General features: G+C 47.9%; 1 protein-coding gene across 1 annotated transcript in view; it reads left to right on the forward strand.

Moving 5' to 3' along the window:
* Positions 1 to 24,614, forward strand: part of COL15A1 (collagen type XV alpha 1 chain) — a 105,474-nt gene that overhangs the window by 21,792 nt on the left and 59,068 nt on the right. Inside the window, exons 3-6 of the mRNA XM_055427133.2 lie at positions 14,169 to 14,716; positions 16,224 to 16,298; positions 17,827 to 17,907; positions 22,934 to 23,081. Of these exons, the coding sequence (XP_055283108.2) occupies positions 14,169 to 14,716; positions 16,224 to 16,298; positions 17,827 to 17,907; positions 22,934 to 23,081 (852 nt within the window). The remainder of the gene's footprint in view (positions 1 to 14,168; positions 14,717 to 16,223; positions 16,299 to 17,826; positions 17,908 to 22,933; positions 23,082 to 24,614) is intronic.

The following is a 24,614-nucleotide window of genomic DNA, read 5'->3' on the forward strand; positions in this document are numbered from 1 at the left end:
TTGGGGGGTTAGTTTTTAGCTGCAAAGTTCTTTCCAAATGAGACCATAATTGGAACCCAATAAATTAAGCAAGAACTTCCCTGCCACGCAATCCCTGGGGGCGTGGTAAAGAATCTGCCTGCATTGTAGGAGCCGCAGGAGATGTGGGTTTTATCCCTGGGAAGATCCCCTGGAGTAGGAAATGACAACCCACTCCATTATTCTTGCCTGGAAAATTCCATGGACAGAGGGACCTGGTGGTCTATAGTCCATGGGGTTGCAAAGAGTTGGACATAGCGACTAAACAAAAGCATTTTAAGCAAATCAGATCTGAGTTGCTTTGGTGTGAGTGTGTGGATCAGGATAGGTGAGTGAGCATGTGTGAGAGTCTCCATGAACAATTTGCAGGTGGATATGTGTGTGAGTGTGTGAAGGCGTCAGGGTGCTTGAGCATGGGATGAATGCAGGTGAAGGTATGTGTCAGTGTGAATGTGTGTGTCTGGGTAACTGTAGTGGGGTGAGTGTGTTCATGGGACTGTTGTGAATAGGTGAGAGTGTGTGTATGAGTGTGGTTTTTGAGTGTGAATCTGCATGAGTGTGTGGGATGCATGTATGACTGTCCGCATGTGTTAGGGGCCTGGGGGGCAGGCCTCCTCCTTAGCCTCCCCTCTCCTGCTGGTGGCCTTCTGCACATCCTGCCCTGCACTCCTGCCTCCCCTGCCCCCGGGGAACAGTTAGGAACCATCTGGTCCACACATCTGTCCTGACCCCGCCACCCTGCCAGCTTTGGTTCTATGTCCCCTTGCAGTGCCGAGCCAGGCATTGTCAGGAGCTCCTGAAATTGCCTGCTCCCAGCAGGTCGCCACCTATTCCTCTCTGGTCCCTCTCATGTGCCCCAGGCAGGCCCCTTCTCCTCCAGGCCAGTGAGTTTTCCTTGCAGATCCGGGGGCCGAGTCCTCCAGAGCTGCTGCCTGGGGTGATGACTCACCACAGCTGATGTCATCCTCAGGAGCCCAGGCCTCCATCACACTCAAAGAGGCTTTGTTCCCCCAATGGAAAAGGACGGGCCATAAACTGAGAGAAGTTACTGCAAGACTCTTCCCAGATGCCCACGGACCTCGTGTCTGCCCACACCTGCCAGCCTTTACTGTACCACATGGTACATGTGGTCCCTGCAGTGGCTTTGAACCCAGGTTCAGGGAAGGCCATGAGGAAGGGGTCTGAAGGCCCTCACTGCAGCAGGATAGCAAGACACACTGCCTGCTTCCTGGGGCCCAAGTGTGGCTCTTACACTGGAGTCAATTCCGCTTAGCTCACGGTGTGTGTGTGTGTATGTGTGTGTGTCACGGTGTGTGTGTGTGTGTGTCACAGTGTGTGTGTGTGTGTGTCACGGTGTGTGTGTGTATGTGTGTGTGTGTGTGTGTGTGTGTGTAGCAGGTGGTGCAGGCCCTGGCCACAGGATGAGAGTCATACCACTCTCCAGGCTCAACTCGTCAGTTCCCTGGTCTCTGGGCCTGCTTGTCCAATTCTGTTATTTATTCTGTAATGGCTAACAGTTGCGGGATGACTGTGAGGGGAGCTGCAGAGACCACAAGGGTACCTGGCTCAGAGTCCGTCTATTCGCTGGGTCCTGAGTGCTCCTGATGTGCTGAGCCCTGTGCTGAGCACGGCCCTTGTCGGGTTGTCGATTCTCTCCAGGACAATAGAATGCTGTCCATTCTCTCCAGTCTCTTCTCTTGTTGCCTTGCTCTACAGATTAGTCTACAGCTCAGACTTGAGCTTGCCCAATCGGCTTGCCCACCCCAGTTAGTGGTGGACCTCGGGCTCACACCCAGGTTGTTCTGCTCCCAAAGCCCAGGTGGTTAACCCTTACCTATGTCTACCAGCCAGGCGAGGGCATTAGACTCACCCAGGCCAGACTCTGGAAGACTCTGATTTGATAGGGCCGGGCAGGAAGAGCAGACCCCTGTCTTTCCAGAAGCTCCTTGGGTGACTCTGATGAGTGGTTAGGACTGGGACCTTCACACCACGTCATACTACATAGTCAGATTTGAATCCTGACTCCAGTTACTCATTATCTTCATGACCTTGGGGGCAGTAATTGACTTTTCCAAGCCTCGGTTTTCTGTCTTGTAAAATGAGGTTAATAATATTACCTACTTCACAAAGAATCAAGGGTGAAGAAATGATGAAAAGCTCTTTGAATAGTGCCTGTCGCACAGCACACCCACAGTAAATCTTGGCCACAGATCTTATTGTTTCTTTTCATCCCTTTATGGGTCACCCTTGCCAGACTGTGCTGGTACTGGGGACCGAGAGATGGGTCTGCATGTTCCATGCCCAGGAGCCCATGTCTATGCATATCAGGGAAGGAAGGGAGCTAACCACCAGAATGCAGAGAGGAGTGTGTTGAGGTGGAGGGATGGTCAGGGACTGTGGGGACGCAGATGGAAAGCCGTGGGGGGAGCCAGGAGGCACTGGGCTATAATAGGTTGGCTCCTGCACTGTGGCTTCAGGCGAGTTACTTCCCCTCTTTGGGGCTTGATTCCTTCCTTTGCCAAATGGGAGAATGATCCCCATCTTGTCTCCCTTCTGGCAGAGGGAACAGATGAGAGGATGCTTCAGAAACCACAGGGGATGCTGCTGGGGCTCCCAGCTGGATCCAGCTCCTTCCAGCTGCCAGGCAGGGGAGCCAGGCTGCAGAGCCCAAACCCTGCTAGGTCGCTGACCACCTCCAGGCTCCTTCAAAACCATCCTTTTCTCAGTTGAGGTCAGAGGCCTGAAAGAAAGAGACAGAGCGAGAGAGAGAGAAAGGAAAGCTCGTACAGTAACTTCATTGAGCAGGAAAATTCTTGCGCTATATATGAAAACCGGAAAAGGGAAAGAGGCGTTCTAAGTTTACATGTAGAAAAATGCTCTTCTGTAATTCAGAAAAATGAGGTCTTTGATTGTTGGCAAGCCCAGGTCTCCCTTCTAAGTTGATCCAGGATTTTTTTTCCCTGGCAGGGAAACAGTTCTTTTTTCTAAGAAATGCATTGGGTGGTAGGTTTTTCTAAGAACCTCTTGAATCTTTGCTGGGTGCAGATAGAGCCCCTGCAGCAGGAATTCTGTTGCACTAATTTTCCTTGGGAAGGGAGTCAGGTAGAGCTGGGCGCCTCAGGGACTCCAGGCTGGGTGGGGTGATGTTTCCTCCCAGGCAGAGCCATGACATTTTCCTGGGCACAGTGCTCATCGCCTCTGGCCAGGTTGCGCTGCCCAAAGGCAAGGACATCTGTGGAGGGGGAGGGCTGGATTTGTGCTGGTCCTTTTTGGAGTCATTTCTTCCAGGCCTGAAAGCTGTGGGCTGAAGGAACCGGCAGTTAAGAGTGGTTAGAGAAACTGGAAAACAGATGGGAGATGAGGATGCAAAGTTGGAGACATTCAGACCTGGCAAGGGCCTTTGGAAGCCATCTGATGCAAGCCTCTCATTTCACAGATGAGGAACCTGAGACTCAGAGAGAAAGGAGACCGCCACATTGGGCTGGTAGCAGAGTCTGCCTTGCAGGCCAGGGTCCCACCCTGTATAATGTCTGAGAGGCCATGGTGTGAAAGTCCAGGCTGACTCATGTGTGGTCCAGAGGGCAGAGTTAGGCCCAGCCAGGTGGGTGGGGGCTACAGGGGGACATGCCTCAGCTTACTGGAAGCTACAGGGGGACATGCCTCAGCTTACTGACTTCGATTTGCCCAGCAGTGGCCAGGGTTGCCCTGGAGTGGGAGATGAGCTCCTGGACAGTGGACATATGCAAGCAGTAACCAGATGGACTTTCGTTGTGGGAAGGGAATGTGGCGGAGGAAGCTCTTTCTCCAGATGATGAACTGCACATTTTCTGCATCAAGTCTGTGGCTTGGTGAACTTGCAGCAGGCAGCATGGGAGATATTTGGGATCTCCCCTCTGAGTGCAGGGAAATCTAGGAGAGAGATGCCCTGCTGGGGCCCCCAGGACAGTCACGCGCACTTTACCTATACATACTAGGCCTGCTGGCTCCAGTAACCTGGGGTCATCTGGACCCCTGTCCCTGCCCCAGTGGGAGCAGGAGGAGTCAGTGAGTTGCTGTTTAAGCTGACTGAAGTGTTCTGTAGTCTTCACAGCTACAGGTGGAAGTGGGATGTAGGGAGGGAAATACCCTTTGCCTTCCCAGACAGCCAGGGTAGGAAAGGGGCAGAGGATGGGAGGAAGGCACCTGGGTTCTAGTCCTGGCTTGTCCACAGTTTCCAACTGACCTCATGCCTGCTCTCTACCTGACTGTGAGTCTATTGCTGGGGCCACATTCTCCCAGTTTCCCCAGGCTCAGGCAGTGTCCTTCTCAGCTGCAGCCCAGGAAGCTTTTCTTGCGTTTCATGGGTGCAGTTCTTTGTATGGCCACCAGGGGCCGCTGCCGCGCGCGTTCCTGAAGTGTCCTCAGCCTCCCTGTCTGGCTTCTCTGCAGCCCTCTTTGACCTAGAGCCAGAGGAATGCTCTTCAGTCCCTTGGGGCTGACAAGCATGAGCCTTGGGCTCAGGTCCCAGATACTCATCTGTGAGATGAAGATGGAGCTTTGCAAAGCCAGATTCAGTTCCCTAAGGAGGCAAAGCTCCATAGCCCAGGCTAACCCCAGGCACTGCTTCAGGACCCCACAGGTGGGAGGGCTGAACCAGCCCATTTCCCAGAAGGAGAAACTGAGGCCTGCTTGGGGAAGAGAGGTGTTAGCTATCCTGGAGAGGAGGAGAGGGAAGGGTTCCAGTTCTTCACCTCCTCTGGCCGCTGGTCACTGTCATCTCTGTGGAAAGAAAACCTGAACCCTGCCCTGTTTTGTTTCTTCATCACTAGAATTCTGTCCCAGTTTCCATGGAAACTGGCTTTGGCCCCCTGGGAGGAAAGTTGCACCATGTGGTGACTGTTCAGATTTTCCTCTGCCCAGTCCACCTCTAAAGCCGTCTGATTCCTCTTCCCTGTGCCCTTGGGAGGGGCTGCTGCAAAGTTGTACTCCGGTGCCCAAACCAAAGACTTGAGGAGAGTGAGGCCCAGTTGCATCTGTCTGTCCCCTTTCCTCAGGCCACAGCACGGAGTGCCTGCTGTCTGCCAAGCTCTCATGTGGGTATTTGAATGGGGGAGTCATGCCTGTGGCTCTGTGTATAGTGTAGGAGTGAAGCTGCGGGGTCTTGGGGTGCAGCTGAGTGCGCTTAGAAAGATTCAGCTGTGAGAAGACGGGGAAGGTGTTACCAATAGAAAGAACAGAGTGGGCAAAGACAAGAACAGGAAAAGGGAGAGAATGAAGAGATGAATCAGAAGGTGTCTGGAGTGGCATTTTGACTTGACTCTGAGGGTGCTGGGGAGCCATTGAAGGCTCTGGAGTTTGTGAGTAGCTGACTGCTAACAGAGACATCTAGATCAGGAACTGCTTGAGAGCCTGCATTCTGGTTTCAGTTCCACATCCCCAGCTGCACGCAAGGCATGATGTGGGGACTTCACAAATGTTACCAAATTCACGAATGGAAAAGTGGGTTGAAAAACCCCCATTGAAATGAAGCTGTGTGTGTGCGTGCCAAGTTGCTTCAGTCGTATCTGACTCTTAGCAACCCTGTGGACCACTGCCCACCAGGCTCCTCTTTCCATGGGATTCTCCAGGCAAGAATACTGGAGTGGGTTGCCATGCCCTCCTCTAGGGGACCTTCCCAACCCAGGGATTGAACCCACATCTCCTGCATTGGCAGGTGAGCTCTTTACCACTAGTGCCACCTGGGAAGCCCAGAAATGAAGCTATCCCTATGCATTAATGAAGTGAGATTAAGACTGATGTCAGATGTCCTACAGGATAGGCAGTTATCTATGGAGAAGTGTGGCATCCTCCCACAAAGGGCCCCAAGCTTCCTGAGGCTACAGAGTTCTATGATCAGTCCCCTATTAGCACCACCCCCTCCAGTCTTGCCCCTCAAGGATGGTGGAACATCCTCCCACCAGCTGTGATCTCCACCCCCCCGCCTCCCACCCAGCACAGAGCCATCCCAGGACAAGCCTATGGACCTAGCTGCTGGGCCTGTTTGTCTTGGCTTCTTGGCTTCTCTCCTCTCCCTGGTGGCTGCCTGAGCAGGTGGCCCTCCTGCCAGAGGCCAAGGGGAAGTGAGCCAGTAGGCCCAGGCGCAGCCCTGAGCATGGGTCGGTCCAGGCCAAGGGTCATTCCCTGCCATACCACAGCATGCCGTGGGACAGTGTGTGTGGAGGGAGGGGGTGGTTGCTGAGCGCACAGCAGGGACTGACTTGGGCTTCCTTTAGGTTGTGGCTTAGCTCCCCCTGTAGCTGACCCAGTGGAAGCAAGACCTACTGCCTGCTGCTTGCACGCTGGTTCTCCCTCATAGCTGAGGTCTGGGCAGCAGGCGGCAGGTAGGATTAGGAAAGTATCTCTTTGCAGACTTTGATTTTTACTAAGTTTATACCTTTGGATCAAGCAGAAGACCAGTTTCTACTGTTTGTTGAGCCCTTGTACTTTTCCTCCATTATTTCATTTGGTCCCAATGTGTGAGATGGGTGGAACATTCCTACATCACCAGTAAGTTATCCGCCCAAAAGCTGCCCACTTGGTAACTGGCACAGGCTGGATCTGAACCCAGCTCTGTCCAGCGCCAAGGCTGTTCTCTACAGGCTGCCTCTTCCGTCCACTCTTGACCTGGCCCACCAGTGGCCTGTGCCTAGCGTGGCTAGGGCAGCCCAGGGGTCGTGGAGGGGCACCAGTTGCGGGTCACCTGCCACTCCAGGTCACCCCAAGGCAGAATCACATCTCCCCTCAGCCCTTTCCTGCTTCACTGCTCCACCTGTTACTTCCTGGATGTGTGTCCTGGTCATGAAACTCTCTCCTTAACCGTTATTTCCCTGTCTATAAAATAAGGAGGTTGGCTAGATAGGTGTTTTGTTTTTTTTTTTCCTGAAGCAGAATCTTCCTGGAACTAAGAATTCCCAAAATGGCCATGTGGAAGCCTGGGCTTTACTGCTTTACATGGCAGCACTGGGCTGCTTTAAGCAGGCTTCTGGATGGGAACCTCTCAACCCCTGTCCCGGAGTCCCTGAACCCCTACCTGTTCTTTGAGCCCTTGGGACACCACTTAGAAACAAGCCTCTGGATACAAGGCCTGAGTCATATACCCACTGTGGAACCATACATCCTGCAAACCTGGAGCATCCCACTGGAAAGGGGCTTCCTCTCCTCAGTAGGAGAGAGAGACGAGCTGGAGGAAAAGCTTTCACCAGATCAGATGCAGAAGACAGAAAGCTATCAGCAGGGTACTCATGCTTTTATTTGGTTTTTATCTTTAAACTGTGGAGGGGAGAAAAGAAATCTCAGTGGGGTCTTTGCTTTTATTTCTATTTCTTTTCTTTTCACTGTTTTCCCCTTTCTATACAGAAATGGGCTATCTTTGAGTGAGGAAAAACATGAAGAGAAGATTTTGTACTTTCTAAAAGAGGATGTAAAGAGTTAATATCTTTCTTTTTTTACTTTTATTTTTATTTATTTTTTTCAAGTTGAACAGACTAAATTTCTTTAAACAAACTTACTTATACTCCAGAGTCCTTTAAAAACTTAATAGCATTTATACATTGAAGGTATTTGATTTTCTTGTAACTAGCACTTCAAATGCAACAAGCATTTGAAGCAACAAGCATTTGACCCAACAAGTAAAACTTTCTACAGTTCATAACTTTTATAAATAAAATAAATTAAATGTACAGTGAATAAGTTCTCTGAAATATTTCAATATTTGTGCAGGTTTAGTAACATCGTAAAATACATTTCAACTAAAATTCACAAATCTAAAAACCTGTTAGGCATTTTTAGGCGTTTTAAGATGGAAATGAAGACCAGTGTTACATCGTAATATGCCAATTACAAATAGTACTTCAAATAGCAAATACTACAGTTTGTCCCAAACTTTAAAAACTATTCATGAACTCAACACTGAACTATTGATGGCTATGAGAATTGTTTCCTAGCCTTTTTGAAAATTTCAACCCATTTACGTTTAAGGTAATTATTGATAAGTACGATCCCGTAGCCATTTTCTTTATTGCTTTGGGTTCAAGTTTATACACTCTTTCTGTGTATCCTGTCTATAGAAGATCCTTTAGCATTTGTTGGAGAGCTGGTTTGGTGATGCTGAATTCCCTCAGCTTTTGCTTGTCTGTAAAGCTTTTGATTTCTCCTTCATATTTGAATGAGATCCTTGCTGGGTATAGTAATCTGGGCTGTAGGATATTTTCTTTCATCACTTTAAGTATGTCTTGCCACTCCCTTCTGGCCTGAAGAGTTTCTGTTGAAAGATCAGCTGTTATCCTTATGGGAATCCCCTTATGTGTTATTTGCTGCTTTTCCCTTGCTGCTTTTAATATTTGTTCTTTGTGTTTGATCTTTGTTAATTTGATTAATATGTGTCTTGGAGTATTTCGCCTTGGTTTTATCCTGTTGGGGACTCTCTGGGTTTCTTGGACTTGGGTGATTATTTCTTTCCCCATTTTAGGGAAGTTTTCAACTATTATCTCCTCAAGTATTCTCTCATGGTCTTTCTTTTTGTCTTCTTCTTCTGGGACTCCTATGATTCGAATGTTGGAGCGTTTAACATTGTCCCAGAGGTCTCTAATATTGTCCTCATTTCTTTTAATTTGTTTTTCTTTTTTCCTCTCTGTTTCATTTATTTCTACAATTCTATCTTCTAGCTCGCTTATCCTGTCTTCTGCCTCTCTTATTCTACTGTTTGTTCCCTCCAGAGTGTTTCTGATCTCATCTATTGCATTATTCATTGTATATTGACTCTTTTTTATTTCTTCTAAGTCCTTATTAAATCTTTCTTCCATCTTCTCAATCCTTTTCTCCAGGTTATTTATCTGTAACTCCATTTTGCTTTCAAGATTTTGAATCATTTTCACCATCAAAATTTGAAATTCTTTATCAGGTAAATTCCCTATATCTTCTTCTTTTGTTTGTGTTGGTGGGCAATTATCTTGTTCCTTTACTTGCTGGGTATTTCTCTGCCTCTTCATCTTGCTTATATTGCTTTGCTTGGGGTGGCCTTTCCCTCTTCTTGCAGTTTGTGGAGTTCTCTTTATTACGTAGTTTCTTCGCTGTGTGTGGGGTTGGATTGGTGACTTGTCCGGGTTCCCTGGTTAGGGAAGCATGTGTCAGTGTTCTGGTGGGTGGAGCTGGATTTCTTCTCTCTCCTTTAGAAGACAATGGGCTGCTTTTCTGGGAGCCTGATGTCCTCTGCCAGTATTCAGAAGTTGTTTTGTGGACTTTACTCCGCATTCAAATATTCTTTTGATGAATTTGTGGGGGAGAAAGTGGTCTTGCCATCTTATCCCTCCGCCATCTTGTTCCTTCCTCGCAGAACACTGGATTCTTATATTCCACTTGGTCGTGGAGTATCTCTTCCCAGCTGCTCCAGCAAGGCGCAGCCGCTGTACCTTACCTTGGACGAGGGGTATCTCCTCAAGGCCGCCCCTCCTGCTTTGAATGTGGATCAGCTCCTCTCGGCCCTCCGGTGCCCAAGGCAAGAGTTAATATCTTTAAAAATATGTAAATGTCTATTTTTCACATCATGTACTTGAGGTAAAATTCAAAAAGTACAAAAGAGTATCCAGTGAGAAGAAAGTCTTCTGTTGTCACTCAGCCACTAGCTTCCTTCTCTGGAAACAGTCTCTGGCCTCAGCTTCTTGTGTATCTTTCTAGAGATATTCTAATATATATTTTATGTATTTATATGTATTCATATATGTACTTCAATGGATAGCGATTCTATTCTGCACCTTGTTTTTCTATTTGTTTCTAGTTAATACATCTTGTTGTTGTTCAGTTGCTCAGTTGTGTCCGACTGTTTGTGACTCCGTGGACTACAGCTTGCCAGGCTTCCCTGTCCTTCGCTGTTTCCCGGAGTTTGCTCAGATTCATGTCCACTGAGTCGATGATGCCATCTTCTGTCACCCCCTTCTCCTCCTGCCCTCAATCTTTCCAAGCATCAGGGTCTTTTCCAATGAGTCGGCTCTTCTTGTTTCATATTAATACCTAAGGAATCATACCTTTTTAAAGGCTTCACAAGCGGACTTCCCTGGTGGTCCAGTGGTTAAGAATCTGCCTTGCAGTGCAGGGATTGTGGGTTTAGCCCCTCATTAGGGAACCAAGATCCCACATGTCACAGCACAACTAAGCATGATCAACTAAGACCTGAGGGAGCCAAATAAATAAATATTTTTTTAAAATAAATAGAGGCTGCATTGGATTGCATTGTGTGACTATAACAAAAGTTAGTATTTCTTTAACCATTCCCTGAGAATTCCAAGATGGAATGGTTTAGATTTGTTCAGATACATTTTAAACAGTGCTACAATGGATATTCTTATAAGTTCTTTATATGTCACATATACAACTTTATCTCTTTTAAAAATTCATGGAGGTATAACCACTGCGTCTAAGTACATATGCACTTTTAGTTTTGATAAATATAGTGAAAGTGCTCCTCCCACAGATGTTATCCACTTTATACTTCTACCAGCAGTGCATGCAATGGCCTGTTCCCTCAAACCCTTGCTAAACAAAATGTTATCCAACATTTTGATCTTTGCCAGTCTGATAGGGAAAATGCTGTCTCTTCATAATCTTATCTTGTATCTTTCTTGTTCTGAATGAGGCTAAGTATCTCTTCATAGGTTTAATAGCTGGTTTTTTTTTTTTTTCTTTTACTGTGGAAAGCGTTTCCTATTCTTTGCCCAGTTTTTTCTTTTGGGTTATTTTGCTGTTGTTCAGTCTCTCAGTCATGTCCTACTCTTTGCGACCCCATGGACTGCAGCACACCTGGTTTCCCTGTCCTTCACCGTCTCCTGGAGCTTGCCAAACTCACGTCCACTGAGGCAGTGATGCCGTCCAACGGTCTCATCCTCTGTCATCCCCTTCTCCCTCCTTCAATCTTTCCCAGTATCTTTGGATTATTGACCTCCTGCTTATTCATTTGTTTTGTGTGTAAAGGTAATTTGTTTGTTGTCTGTGATATGTGCAGCAAATATTTTTGTCCAGGTTGGGATTTTATTTGACCCTGTGGGAATTTATTTTTGCTATGGAGAACTTTGAAAATTTGTGTGTCATTAAATTTAACCAAATTTATGAATCTTCTTATTTTTGCCTCCTTGGGCTTGCTATACTTTACTTTCTGTTTTAATGCAAATTGCAAAGTGGACAGAAAAAGCATTGGATTGAGAATCAGGTCTGTTTATAATTGCCAAACCCCTTCCCTCTTTTAACCTCAGTTTTTCCTTCTTTCTGTAGACTGAAGAGGTTGAATTTCATTTATTTGTTCATTTTTTTTCATTCATTCATTCCTCAGCACTGAGCTGGATGCGGGAACATAGAGATGAATGGTGTGGTCCAATGGGGAGAGAGACAAGTGACCCAGCAGTGACCTGCAGTGTACAGGGGGTGAAAGTAGGGGACCCTAGTGTGTTTTGAAGGGGGAGGAAGTAGGGATTTTGAGGGGGGTGAAGAATATTCTGGTAAAAATAGCCAGTGGGATGGGGTGGCGGAGGGAAGAGCATTTGACATTGAGGGGGGAGGACCTGAGATGGCCTGGGGGGCTGGAGGGACCTCATCGGCCGTGCTGGGGAGTCAGAGTGCTGCTGGGTCTAGACCACAGAGGCCTCTCCAGCCAGATGCCGAGGGCCGCTGGGGACCCTGAGAGTACAGATGACCAGAGAAGCCTTCTCATCAAGGCCTCAACATGATCAGACTCGCCCTTTTGCTGAAGATTTAGTAATCATTTTCTTTAGTGTTGTGAAATGTTTACCATGACAGTTTTTAACAAAGAATACTACAAGGAATACTTTCGAATATCACCTAGTTTAAGAAATAACATCATCGTTGTTGAAAAGCCCCATGGACTGCTCCCCAAATCTTATCTCTGTACCTCCCAGAGATAAATGTTGCCAGGAACATGCTTCTGGTGGGCGTGTAAAATAGCACAGTTGCATCTTAATGAAAATTAAGATGATAATTGCATCAAAAAAGAAATGATAATTATGGCATGTGATGTGGGCGTTAACTAATGCTAGAGTGGTAATCGTATTGCAATATACAAGAGTATCAGATCAACACTTTGTTCACCTTAAACTTGTACAATGTTATTTGTTGCTTATATATCAGGTTTTTTTAAATGGCACAGTTGCTTCAGAGAGCAATTTAGCCGTACTCAGTGAAGTTACAGGTGCAAATGTCCATATCATTGAATAATTCCACGCCTAAGTGGTGGACTCACTTGCACAGGTAAGCACAAGGAGATGTGAATAAGAAAGTCCGTAGCAGCAGTGGTTGTAAGAGTGATGGGAAACCTCACTTTCCATCAGCAGAAAGATGAAGTAATCCACAGTGACTTATTTATACATAGAATACTGCTGTGAAAACATGAGACTTGGAGCCACACTCACCAGGAATAAATCACAAAAATACAATGTTGAGTGGGATAAAAAGATTCCAGAATACATGCAGCCTGCCAACACTTGTATGAGGTTAGGAGACAGACACTGCAGTGCTGTGTTCTGTTAGAGACATATACCCATGTAGTAAACACACAAAGGCATGCCTGGGGATGATAAACAGCAGACCCCTAGAGTGGCTGCCTCTGGGGCATGGGCAGGGGGAAAGGATTAGAGAGTTCCTGAGAGCTTTGGCTAAGTTGACATTTCCTTTCTTAAGTGGGGTGCTGGGCCCATGCCTATTCCTCATGTCATTCTTGTCTTAAAAATGTTAATAATATATTTTATATAGCCCAGAGTTTCCCCAAATTATCATCTCAACAAGTAATCAATCTAAACAGATTAAATAAAATGACTATCTTACATTCCTTTTTTCAAACATTACGTTTTCAAAATCCAGTTTGTATCTATTGTCCATCTTCAGGGTTCCTGTCCACCTCTCCCTGGGACCTGCATTCTTATCTCATCACTTTAGGTGCATGTGGGTGCAGGTCACTGCAATCCACCCTGCAGCCTTCTCCCAGGGAATAGTGGTTGGGTGGCTCAAGGCTCGTGAGCCTAAGTCCTCTCCAGGCTACCACAATGGAGCCCTATATTTCTCCCAGCAAGGGGTGGTGGTTAAGAGCACAGCCTCTTTAGTCAGATGCTCTGGCTTTGGACTTCGGATGGGCTTACTTTGGGCAAATTTTTTTACCTTCTCTAAGTTCTCTCTGGGGCTTCCCAGGTGGCGCTAGTGGTAAAGAATCCACCTACCAGTACAGGCGATGCAGTTTCAATCCGTGGATTCAGAAGATGCCCTGGAGTAGGAAATGGCAACCCACTCCAGTGTTCTTGCCTGGCGAATCCCATGGACAGAGGAGCCTAGTGGGCTACAGTCCATGTTGCAGTGGGGCACAACTGAGCAAATGAACACACACGCACGTTCTCTCTGGAATAGAATGGGATAATAGTGCCTATCCTCAGCGTTGGTGAGGGGTAAATGAACTAATATACGTGAAGAGCTTAGAGCCTGCTAAAAATGAGAGATCAGGGAATGTGGGTGATGCTGTCATAATGACGACAAGTGACAAAGGGAGTTGACAATGCATGACAATGATGCAAATTTCAGTTGTCCTAAGGTTTTCCTTTTGTCTCTGCTTTTCCCCCACATCCTGAGGCACTTGAACAGTAGACCTCATTCAAAACACAACAAAACAAACCTGCCCACTTTTACAGAGAGAAATGGGGGGAAATCCCTATGTTGATGTGGGGGAACATTGTAGAAATATTCTAGAAATATTCTTATATGTTTTCCAAACTGCTGATCATGACTTGTTCATGGGTAATAAAATCAACTTAGTAGGTTGTTTCCAGCATGCTTTTAATAAAATAAAAGAGAAAAAGAATTGTTAAATGGAAAGGAAAACATCATAGTGCCTGGTGAGTATTAAAAGTAAATAATGTTTTATGAAACATCTGTTTCAGGGTTACAGATATATATTTGTCTAAACGTGCATATTGGGTGGCCATGTAAATGTATTTCTTATTATGGAAAATGTTTGACAACCAATAATTAAGACGCTGCAGTGGGGCTCTTGAAGGATCCCATTTCATTTCCTGAGTGTATTTCCTCCTTATTTCCAAGCAGAGCAGAATGTATGTGTGAAGCATGGCCTCTTCTCTCCCTCCCTGCAGAATTTGCTTCCCAGGGCCACCTGGACCTCACGGAGCTCATTGGTGTCCCGCTGCCATCATCTGTGTCCTTTGTCACCGGCTATGGTGGCTTCCCAGCCTACAGCTTTGAGCCTGGTGCCAACGTCGGCCGCCCAGCCAGGACCCTCATCCCGTCCACCTTCTTCAGGGACTTCGCCATCAGTGTGAGAGTGAAGCCCAGCAGCTCCCAAGGCGGTGTGCTCTTTGCCATCACGGACGCCTTCCAGAAGGTCATCTACCTGGGCCTGCGGCTCTCGGGCGTGGAGGACGGCCGCCAGCGGGTCATCCTCTACTACACGGAGCCTAGCTCCCAGGTGTCCCGCGAGGCCGCCGCCTTCCTGGTGCCCGTGATGACCCACAAATGGAACTACTTTGCTGTGGCCATCCAGGGCGAGGAAGTGACCCTCCTCGTGGACTGTGAGGAGCACGGCCGTGTCCCCTTTCCGAGGTCCTCCCAGGCCTTGACCTTCGAGCCCAGTGCGGGAATCTTTGTGGGCAATGCAGGAGCCACGGGGCTGGAGAGATTCACTGTGAGTTCAAGTCTTGCAGACGAGGAGGCTGCTGGACACTGCAGCAAACACAAGCGACTGTTCTTCTTATCATTTTATCCTTATGTCCGCAAAGGGGCATGCGTGCTAGTGCGACGAAAGCTAGGCTCGAAACTCAGACCTTAGATTCTATTCCTGAGTTTTATTAAGTTATTTAAAGTGTAGCCTGATGATTTTAAACAGCAGCTGAATTCTCTGATCCTCTCTGTGTTTTCTTATCTGTGAGTGGGGATTAGAAAACTTAGGCTATAGGGTTGTGGAATCGTGTGAGCTAGCCTGTGTGAAAGCAACTTTGTTTTTAGGCATTATAAAAAGGGTAAGGTTTGTAATATTTTGCAGTGATTTTATCTTTGGAAAAAGGTGACAGCTGCATATAATTTCTGCAAAGGTGGAAGAGCTGAGATGAGAGTGTGAGGTAGTTACTCTCTCTCCTTTGGGACAATGTGCCTTGAAAAATATCAGAAGACTGATTCTACTGTCAAAATGGATTTTTATGAACGAGCCATTTTGAAGCAAATCCCAAGTTACTATAGTCATTCATTTAGTCAGCACTATTCTTACTGGGTGGGGAGGATCCCCTGGAGGAGGGAACAGCTACCCACTCTAGCATTCTGGCCTGGAGAATTCCGTGGACTGTATAGGGTTCGCAAAGAGTCAGACAAGACTGAGCAACTTTCACTTTCACTTTGATTCTTACTGATACCTTCCCAATTGATTCAAGACAGGACTGGGCTGGAGTTTGGGTTTATCTGTAATACAATGGAATATGGATTTTAAGAAGGTAGAATCCAATGAACAGTTTTGAAACTCTCACTTGGAGATGGGCTTCCCTGGTGGCTCAGATGGTAAAGAATCTGCCCACAGTGCAGGAGACCCAAGTTCAATCCCTGGCTCGGGAAGATCCCCTGGAGAAGGGAATGGCAACCCACTCCACTATTCTTGCCTGGAGAATTCCATGGACAGAGGAGCCTGTCAGGCTACAGTCCATGGGGTTCACAAAGAGCTGGACACAACTGAGCGACTAACACCACCACCACATATGCAGAATGGGCTGTCGGGGGTAGGGAGGGGAGGCAGAGGGGAAGCAGGGAGCCTGACTGACAGCTACTCTGGGGACAAGTCCTCCCAGCTGGGAAGCTTTGAGCCATGGGGGAGAAACACTTTCTGGTGGGGGAGGCGTGTACTTTAGGGGTTCATTGCTGACAAGTTAGGGACCTGGGGACCTGTTAGGAGGCTGCTGTTATTCTGCACTTTGAATACTGAGCTCTCCAAGGACCTCTCTGGTTAGTGGGGCTCATTTTACATTGTCCCAGGGAGAGTCCCCCTTAATGAGAGCAGGCCTGGAGATGGCATGGTTTTCTTTCCATGGCCTTGGGCAGCATTTCTCACTCCTGTCCTTTCACTGGTTCTGCTCTGTATAAAAACAGTCATGTGTCCCAGGGGCTCTTGTGCTGTAAACGTGGCCTCTGACCCCTCTGCTTTCCTCTAGGGTTCCATACAGCAGCTCATCATCCACCCTGACCCCAGGACTCCCGAGGAGATGTGTGAAGCTGAAGAATCCTCGGTGAGTCCTCCCACTTCTCCCTGTAACTCCCTCTTCCCCCTATCACCCCCACAGTGGGCCCTGAAGCCCCAGTAGCCAGAGAAGGGCCTGGCACCCAGGCAGTTTTTCACCCCAAACGTCATGGAGTCTCTGAAATCCCTTATCTTGGCAAGCACTGCATCAAGTCCTATTTTGAGCTTTTTGGCTTCGTTATTATTTTTGAGAACTTCAGCCATGTCTCTGGTGTATGGTGGCGGGTTGGTGGGGGGGAGTTGTGTTTCTTCTAAGGTGTTAGGTTCTCCCATGGCTGTGCCAGTCAATGGCCTGGTTTCCAGACTTCCTGCCAAGAAAGGGTGTCAGGATTCTAAAATAAAAGTTAAAACTCCAAGACATTCTGAATGTAAATTCTTGTAAAAACAAACCTAAATTTAGCTTTTATGCTTGGCAAATGAATCAGTTCCTCAGTTAAAGGGGGTGGTGAGCAGGGAAAAAAAGATGGGTCCTTTTCCCTCTTCCTCCCTCTTCCCCCTCCCTCCAGGACTGACCGAGTAGCTGCAAGGTGACAGACCCGGGGAGATGCTGGAGATAAAGAGATGAACTGGGGATCGTCTGCATCCTCAAGATGCTCAGACACACCCAAAAGCAGAGATAGAGCTGAGTGTGATTGGTCCTCAGACCCAAATTCTGCAAGTCAGGCAGGGGCAGGAAGGTGGAAGAGGAAGACTAGGAAGGTCAGGAAGGAGTTGATACCTGATCAGTGACGAGCAAGAGTCAGCCAGATGAAGAAGAAAAGGTATTCCCAGCAGAAGACACCGCACAAAGAAGGAAAGTCATAGGCCAGCAGAGCATGGCGTATCCGTAGACCTTCAGATCCTCTATCTGTCAGCCCCAAAGCTAAGCATAAACTGCTTTCATTTATTCAGTAAAAAATGCTGCCAGTGTAGTTGGAAAGCCAGCCCCTCAGAGGTAGAACTTGGCCCTGGGAGAATATTTGCTCTCCTCGAGTCCATGATTCCAGCCTGGCATTCCCATGACGCTGAGAGAAGGGAAAACTTGTGTGTATATATTGCTTCACCTCTATGGTGCTATTAATATTGAACAAGCAGAAACAATCCAAGGGTCCACAAGTAGGTTACAAAATCATGGCACACGGTGTCCTGGCTGCCATCAGGGGGCTAATTGTGAAGACTAGGTAACAAGGGGAGGATGTTCTTCAAATGTAATGGTTCCCAGTGAGAAATTCTGGTAACAGTCACCAAACAGGGAGTGCCTTTTGATCAAGATAGCAGGGCACCTGGGCAAAATGTAAGTAGGCATGTTGGAGAGACTACATTGACTGTATTTTTTGTTTGTTTGAGCAATAAAATGTGGAAGGAGACAAAAAGAATAGCTAAACCGCATGCTTTCTCCTCCATCCCACTTTCTCTGTACCCCTCCATCGACATCTTTCCTTTTACATGCGCCCTGTTTCTCCATAGGAGTCTGTTTCTATGACTCCCCGGTTATAAACTTTTCTCCCTCTCTGCCCACATGATTTGTTTCCACACAGGCGTCTGGAGAGACCAGTGGGCTCCAGGAGGCAGATGGAGTAGCTGAGATCTTGGAAGCGGTCACCTACACTCAAGCCCCAGTGAGTACTGGATACTGTGCTGTGTTATCTTGGTCAACTTTTAGAGGGTTAGGCATTGTCCGAGAGGACCCAGAGTCTTGGTCTGAAATCTCTGTTCTCACACCTGTGACTTCATTCGACAGCTCATCTGGGGAAGTCAGGAAAATACTGGCCAGTGGGCATTTTGCAAAATCCTCAGTGTAGGCGAATGCCGGTACCCAGATGCCACCCTCTGCTATGCCCAGGGGAGGGCTGTCCAAAGGCGAACTCTGTGCTCCATCGCTCCCAGCTGTGTGAGCTTATTTGACTTACTCAGCCTCTCTGAGCCTCAGCCCCTCTTCCACCAAACGATAATTAGAGTGCTGTCTTGTGGGGTCCTTGCGAGGTCCGATGAGGCTGTGCAAGGGAAAGGTCTCGGTCCAGTCCTTGGCACAAGGGAAGTGGCTGTTGTCGCACTTGTTCTGGCTCTGGCTATGAGAGGGAAGTTGGGGCCCTCACTCCTATGAGGTGCAGAGCCCTCCCAGGAGCTCATTTCTGGTCCCATGGGAAAGGCAGCCATCCTCCCAGTGGTGTGGGCCTCCTCCCTCCTGGGAATGTGCCCTGTGGCCGAGACAAGGAAGTGGTTTTGAAAGCACTGAATCAGACTGTGGAGACACGAAGGAGCCTGTTCTAATAAAAACAGCCAGCAGTGTCTGAGTCACTGAACACGGAAGCCCCAGCCATCTCCTGGACTGCTCTGGCTCAGTCTATGGACACATCTCTGGTGGAAGAAAGCAGGGAGCTGGAAAGAAGGTGGAGGCTATAAATCATAGACCTCCAGTGACAGAGGTATGGGTGGAGCAGAATAGAACCAGAGTCTGTTAGTGCGAGAGGGACTTAACGGTCACCTCGTCCTGTTCAGAGATGTACAGAAAACTGCCCTTGGTACTACCGAACAAACTGTGAAGTCCAAAGAAGGAAAGAGACTCGGCCTAGAGTGTGTGGCTGACCTGAGGCTAGAGCACAGGTCCCATTATGCCCCATCAAGGATTTGGCCATGACCCTGTGCTGCTGGCCTGGGTGGTGTGGCAGGGGTGTCCCCTCCCTGGGACCACAGCCAACTTGGGGGTAGTTGTGATGGAGAAAGTGAAGGGTCCAAGGTACCTGCCTGGGTGGTGACTCAGGATAGCTGTGCTGAGCAGTGTTGCAATCCCATGAGCCCGTCATCCCTTGGCCATCCACTGGCATGTCCAGGTCGTAGGCAGCAGGGCACAGAGCCATGGTCCTCTAGGCTTTCTGGTCTGATGCTGCCCCCCAGTGTGCCAGTTCACAGCTAGTAGTGAGGCTGACTCGGGCAGAGAGACTAATAACCCAAGGTGGTCCTGAGGGACGGACATGAAGTGGGGCTTAAGAGCATGGGTCGCCATGGAGGTGGCGGTGGGTCAGGCATGGCTATAACCTCCTTCGCAGGGCGGTGTTTTCCTTTTCTTCCCCAGAGGAGGCACTGAGGTACACGGGAGTGCAAAGCTTTGCCTGAGGGTGTTCAGTCTGGAAGCGGTAGAGCCTGGTCTCTAGTCTGGGTCCAGGCCACTGTTAGTCATGTCAGCCCCAAACTGGGGACTGCCCCCTTTCACCCTCCCTGGCTCCCCGCCCCAGGACAGGGGAATTTCCCTCTTTGGCTCAGACATTCCCCTCCCTTCTCAATCTGGCTTTTCTCTTGGAATGAATCTCACTTCCCTGTCCTTACCCTTTCCAACCTGCCACCCTCTAAGATACAAGCCATGACCCTCAGACTGAATCATGGACTGCCTGAGCAGTCAGGGACTTAAAAAGCCAGCCCCTCCTCACCTCCTTCCCCATTTAGGGTAGGAGTCCCTGCTGCCCCATTCTTCCTCCTGCTAAGTCAGTGTCTGCTGACACACCTTTCCATTTCTGGAAAGTTCTATCTTTGCTGAGTTAGAATTAATACCCTATGGTTCTCAGCCCTGACTGTGCATCAGAGTCCTGAGTGTGTGTGTATATGTGTGTGTTTATATATAGTATGTGTATGTATGGCAGGGGGCGGAGCTGGGAGATGGTCTTAAGAAAAGCCCCTTGCCTGGGCACATGCCCAGACATTCAGATTTGTGAATGAATGGAGTGAGATCAAGCGTCTGTCTTACACAGATTTCTGCAGAGGATTTTTCTCCACATCCAGGACCTCTCTTCCAGCCACACCCAAGGGTCGCAGATTCCCAGCACACCCCGCCCTTTCACCCCTCGTCCATGCCTTGGCTCCTGCAGTTCCATTTGCCAGGCGGGCTCTCACCCATCCCAGCTCTACCCGGCCAGTTCCCACTCCTTCAGGGGCCAGTCCAAAACCCCTCATTGGAGGCCACGGCCACACTCCCCTCCTCATGTGTGGCTCTCCATCCTGTAATCTCACAGCGAGTAGTGTCTGGGTCTGTGTCTCCCCGATTGTCCAACAGTTCAAGGACAGATGCCCTTCTTATGAATTCATTTCCATATCCCAGGGATCAGCCAAGCCGTGGAACACAGTAGGGCCTCAAGACATATGTGTTGAATGAGGGCCAGCAAATTACCACATTTTAATTTAAAATTAGAGACTCAACATTCGTGTTTTGTCACAGACCACACTGGTTCTCCATCTACACTGATCCCTAAAAACCAACAGCAGCCTGTTGGAGGCAGGACCCCTGACCCTGACCACCAAGGGTTAGCTCACCAGCTCTTCCCTGAACCCAGGCTTCATGGCTGCCTTGGTGGAGTTTGTCTAAAGAGGTTTTTAGCTGACAGGCTGGAGTCAGTGATTCCCTGTAACTCAGCATTTGCCACATTGAGTTACTAAGCTGAGCCCACCCTTTCCTGACTGTCCTTTGTTTCCGGCACCCTGACCTGCCCTGCCTGCCTCATCTCAAATTCCACGTCCCTTATGAAGCCACTTGGCTTCCAGCACCAGCAGCCTTGTTCCAAGATAGACACAGGCTTTCTTGGCCCCATCAGGGAACCATGTGAAGTGGCTTCCCCAGGACCCTTGGCAGGGAGAGGAGAGGAGAGGACCTGCCTGGGCCAGAGGTCCTTACTGCTCTGCTAGATCACCATACGGCTGGGAATGAGGAGCTCTTACTTGGTGTTCTTCCTAGCCTCTCCTGGGTGGGAGTGTGCCTGGGTCCTGCTTCTCCTCCTCCTCCTGGTTCCTGCCTCACCAGGCTTCTTGAGTGCATCCTCCTGGTCTCCCGGCCTAAACCTCAACCCCCCAGATCCATGCTCTCATGAACACCAGGGTGAACTCCCTAAAGTACACACCTACCCAGACTCCCCCATCCTGATACCCGCGGGATGCTGTTTGTTGCTCCTGGTACAAGCCCAGATTTCTCACCTAAGAGCCAGTCCTTCCCTCTTGCTGCTTCCCTAGGCTTTTTTCCCTGCTACTCCTCCAACCCTCTCCAAGTTCAGGTTGTCAGACTCTGTCAGTGCTTTGTCCCTTCTTAACTCAATGCCTTCCTCCATTCCTGCTTTCTGAAACAGTTTATTCTTCAAGGCTCAACTTCTTGAAGCCTTCCATCCTTGTTTTCACCTTGGAAACTTTATAGTACAGTAAACTACATCTTTTTTTTAGTACATAAATATTCCATATTCATTATTGAAAAAACTACAAGTGCAGATGAGCAAAAACATAATTCAGTTCAGTTCAGTCGCTCAGTCGCGTCCGACTCTTTGCGACCCCATGAATCACAGCACGCCAGGCCTCCCTGTCTATCACCAACTCCCGGAGTTCACTCAAACTCATATCCATCGAATTACTACCTTTAATATCAATACCCAGAGAAATCACATCTAGTTAATGTGGATGATGGCTACCATTTATGGGCTCATGCTCTGAACCTGGCCCTGTACCAGGCACCTCCATGCATTTTATACCTTTTAAGTAGTTATTATTGGCCCCATTTTATAGGGGAGGAAGCGGAGGCTCAGTGAGGTTATATGACTTACTCAACATAACATAGCTAATAAGAGGAGACTTGGGATTTGACCTGAGTTTGATTATGAGAACTGAACCATTAAATCCTAAGTTATGGGGCCCATAAGAATCTTTCTTGTTCTGATGGACCAGAGACTCATCATTTATATACTAGTTTCTGACATTAAGGAAATAGCCTTCTGTTATTAGTCAGGATAGGTAAGTGATGGTTGTGGTAAGAACTTTACCCTGAAACCTTAATGTCTTAGTTATTTCCTGTTCTTACCACAGATCCAACACTGGTCAGCAGGATCCTTCTGTTCACCACTGTCTCTTGAGCTCACAAAATGATGAGACTGTCTGACCACCGATAAGCCCTGGGTCAGGAACTGCTATTTGATTCTGGGTCTGGGGCTGACCTTTGCTACCCTTTATCAGGATTTCTAAGGTCTCTTAACTGTTGTTTCCAACTATTGGTTTCTTTGTTTGTTTGTTGTTTCCTAGTTGGCAAAGGTGGTTAAGATATAGGTTGGCTTTGGAAAAGCTACACAGAAACTGAAGTTTCCTAGAAAGGAAACCACACCTGTCTTTTCTTTTCATAGGCATGCATGATTAGTATACATCTGGGATTGGATTTATCCACCTTTCACTGAACACAGCCCTCTTCCCCATTGCTCCCTCTCTTCCTTCCTTCTTCCCTCCCTCCTTCCCTTCCTTCCTCCCTCTTTCCCTTCTTTTCTTCCTTCCATCCTTCCTTCCTCTCTCCTTCCCTCTGGCTCCTCCCTCTAATACATCTTTACTGAGCACCTCCTCCGTGCTGGCCTGGGATGCCGGGATCACAGGAATGTGACCTCTGTGCTCCAAGAGCTTCAGCCAAGACCAGCAGAGTCTCTCTGTAAACTGAACAAAATTTAATTACCCCAACATGTACCTTTTTCAGGGACTGGGGAAGATCAGTGATGACCCAGGTACACAATAGGCAGGATAAGGTTTTCTGGGTTTATTCAGCTTTTGTGGAGATACTGTTTTCTCCAGTGATACTCACTGCCATCTTTTCTGCTCTCATGCCAAGTAAATCCTTTTGGGTCTCATTTTTCCTCCCTGCAGGCTAAAGAAGCAAAAGTTGAACCCATACGCACACCTCCAACTCCATCCCCTGCCTCTGAGGATGCAGAGCTTTCTGGTGAACCTGTACCCGAAGGGACCAAGGAAACCAGCAACTTGAATGCTGACCTGCACAGCAGCCCTGAGCAAGGCAAGTCCCTGGAATTCCTTCATACTCAGTGGGTTATACTGAGTGACGACTGGGTGATGTGTTTATGTATAGATGATGTGTGTGTGGAGCATCTCACTTGACTTTCCCCTCAACCCTGAGTAAGGAGCTGCAATCATCCTCATCTTGCAAATAAGAAGTCAAGTCATGGAGAAGTGATGTCACCCAGCTGAGATTGTATAGCTCATAAATGGCAGAGCTGGCGTTTAATCTTGATACCAAGAACTTTTAACCCCCAGACTCCACCCCTCTAGGAGGGCCTGGAGTGTGAAAAGCTTGTGATCATTGTGACTGTTTATTAAATACCTACTGTGTGCCAAGTGTTATATACTTCCTCTCCAATCCCTACAACACATCTCCTAGTTGGTAGTGTTAGCCAGGATTTTACAGATGGAAAAACTGATGCTTGGAAAGGTGAACATCGTGTCCACAGTCACACAGCTAGTGAGTGGTGGAACTGAGCCAGCACTCAGGCCTGACTCCAGAATCCCTACTCTTTCCAGCCTTGGCCACAAACTCACCGACTCTCAGAGGATCAGGTCATCTAAACTCCTGTTGGCTCTTATCGGAAACTAACGGATGACCAGAGAAGGGCAGATACCCAGGAGGTTATCAGCAGGCCTGGCCTCCTGGTTCCCCATCCAAGGCTCTCACCATTGCTCAGCTATACAGAGGAGCCCCGGCAGAAGTCCAGGGTCTGACAGATCCCCCAGGCAGCAGCTGGACATGTGCCCACAGCCTGAGATCACCCTGCGTTTTCTGCCCTTTATCAGAGGGGTAGCCATTCAAATTGAAGTAAGTTATAGCCAACATCAGAGCACCAAGATTTAGGTACAAGACCCCCCCACATTCACACGTGCAGCCCTGGAACTGGTGACACAGAAGATTTAATTACCCAGGGACATAGTCATGGTGGACTCCATAAGAAAAGCAGCTTTCAAAACTATATGTGTGCTATTACCCTAAATTTGAATATATGTTACTTATATCTATTTATATATAGCCACATAGAGCTGTGTATGTGTCAGTGTGTTAGAATGATATACAACAAAATGTTGTGAGTAGTTATCTCCGGGTGGCATGATTATAGGTGGTTTTCATTTTCTTCTTTCTTCTGTATTTTATAATTCTAAAAAGGTGAGTTAGATGGTTAAGAATCTGCCTGGAATGCAGGAGACCCAGGTTCGATCCCTGAGTCAGGAAGATCCCCTGGAGAAGGAAATGGCTAACAACTTCAGTATTCTTGCGTGGAGAATCCCCTGAACAGAGGAGCTGGTGGGCTACAGTCCATGGGGTTGCAAAGAGCCAGACAAGCCTGAGCAACTAACACTTTTACTTTCATCAGTAAATGAATGTTATTTTAACAAGTAACCTTGGGAAGTCTGTTTGTGAGAGAAGGTATACAGTACTGAATAAAAAAAAATTGTATAATAATTTAATAAAGTTACAATACCAGTATGGAGTCAGGGTGTAGCTATGGAAAGACTGCTGGCTGAGAGTAGACCCTTTGGATGA

Source organism: Moschus berezovskii, chromosome 7 (assembly GCF_049115385.1).
Source record: "Moschus berezovskii isolate FMDL1 chromosome 7, NW_MosBer_1.0, whole genome shotgun sequence".
In the NCBI taxonomy this organism is placed as follows: domain Eukaryota; kingdom Metazoa; phylum Chordata; class Mammalia; order Artiodactyla; family Moschidae; genus Moschus; species Moschus berezovskii.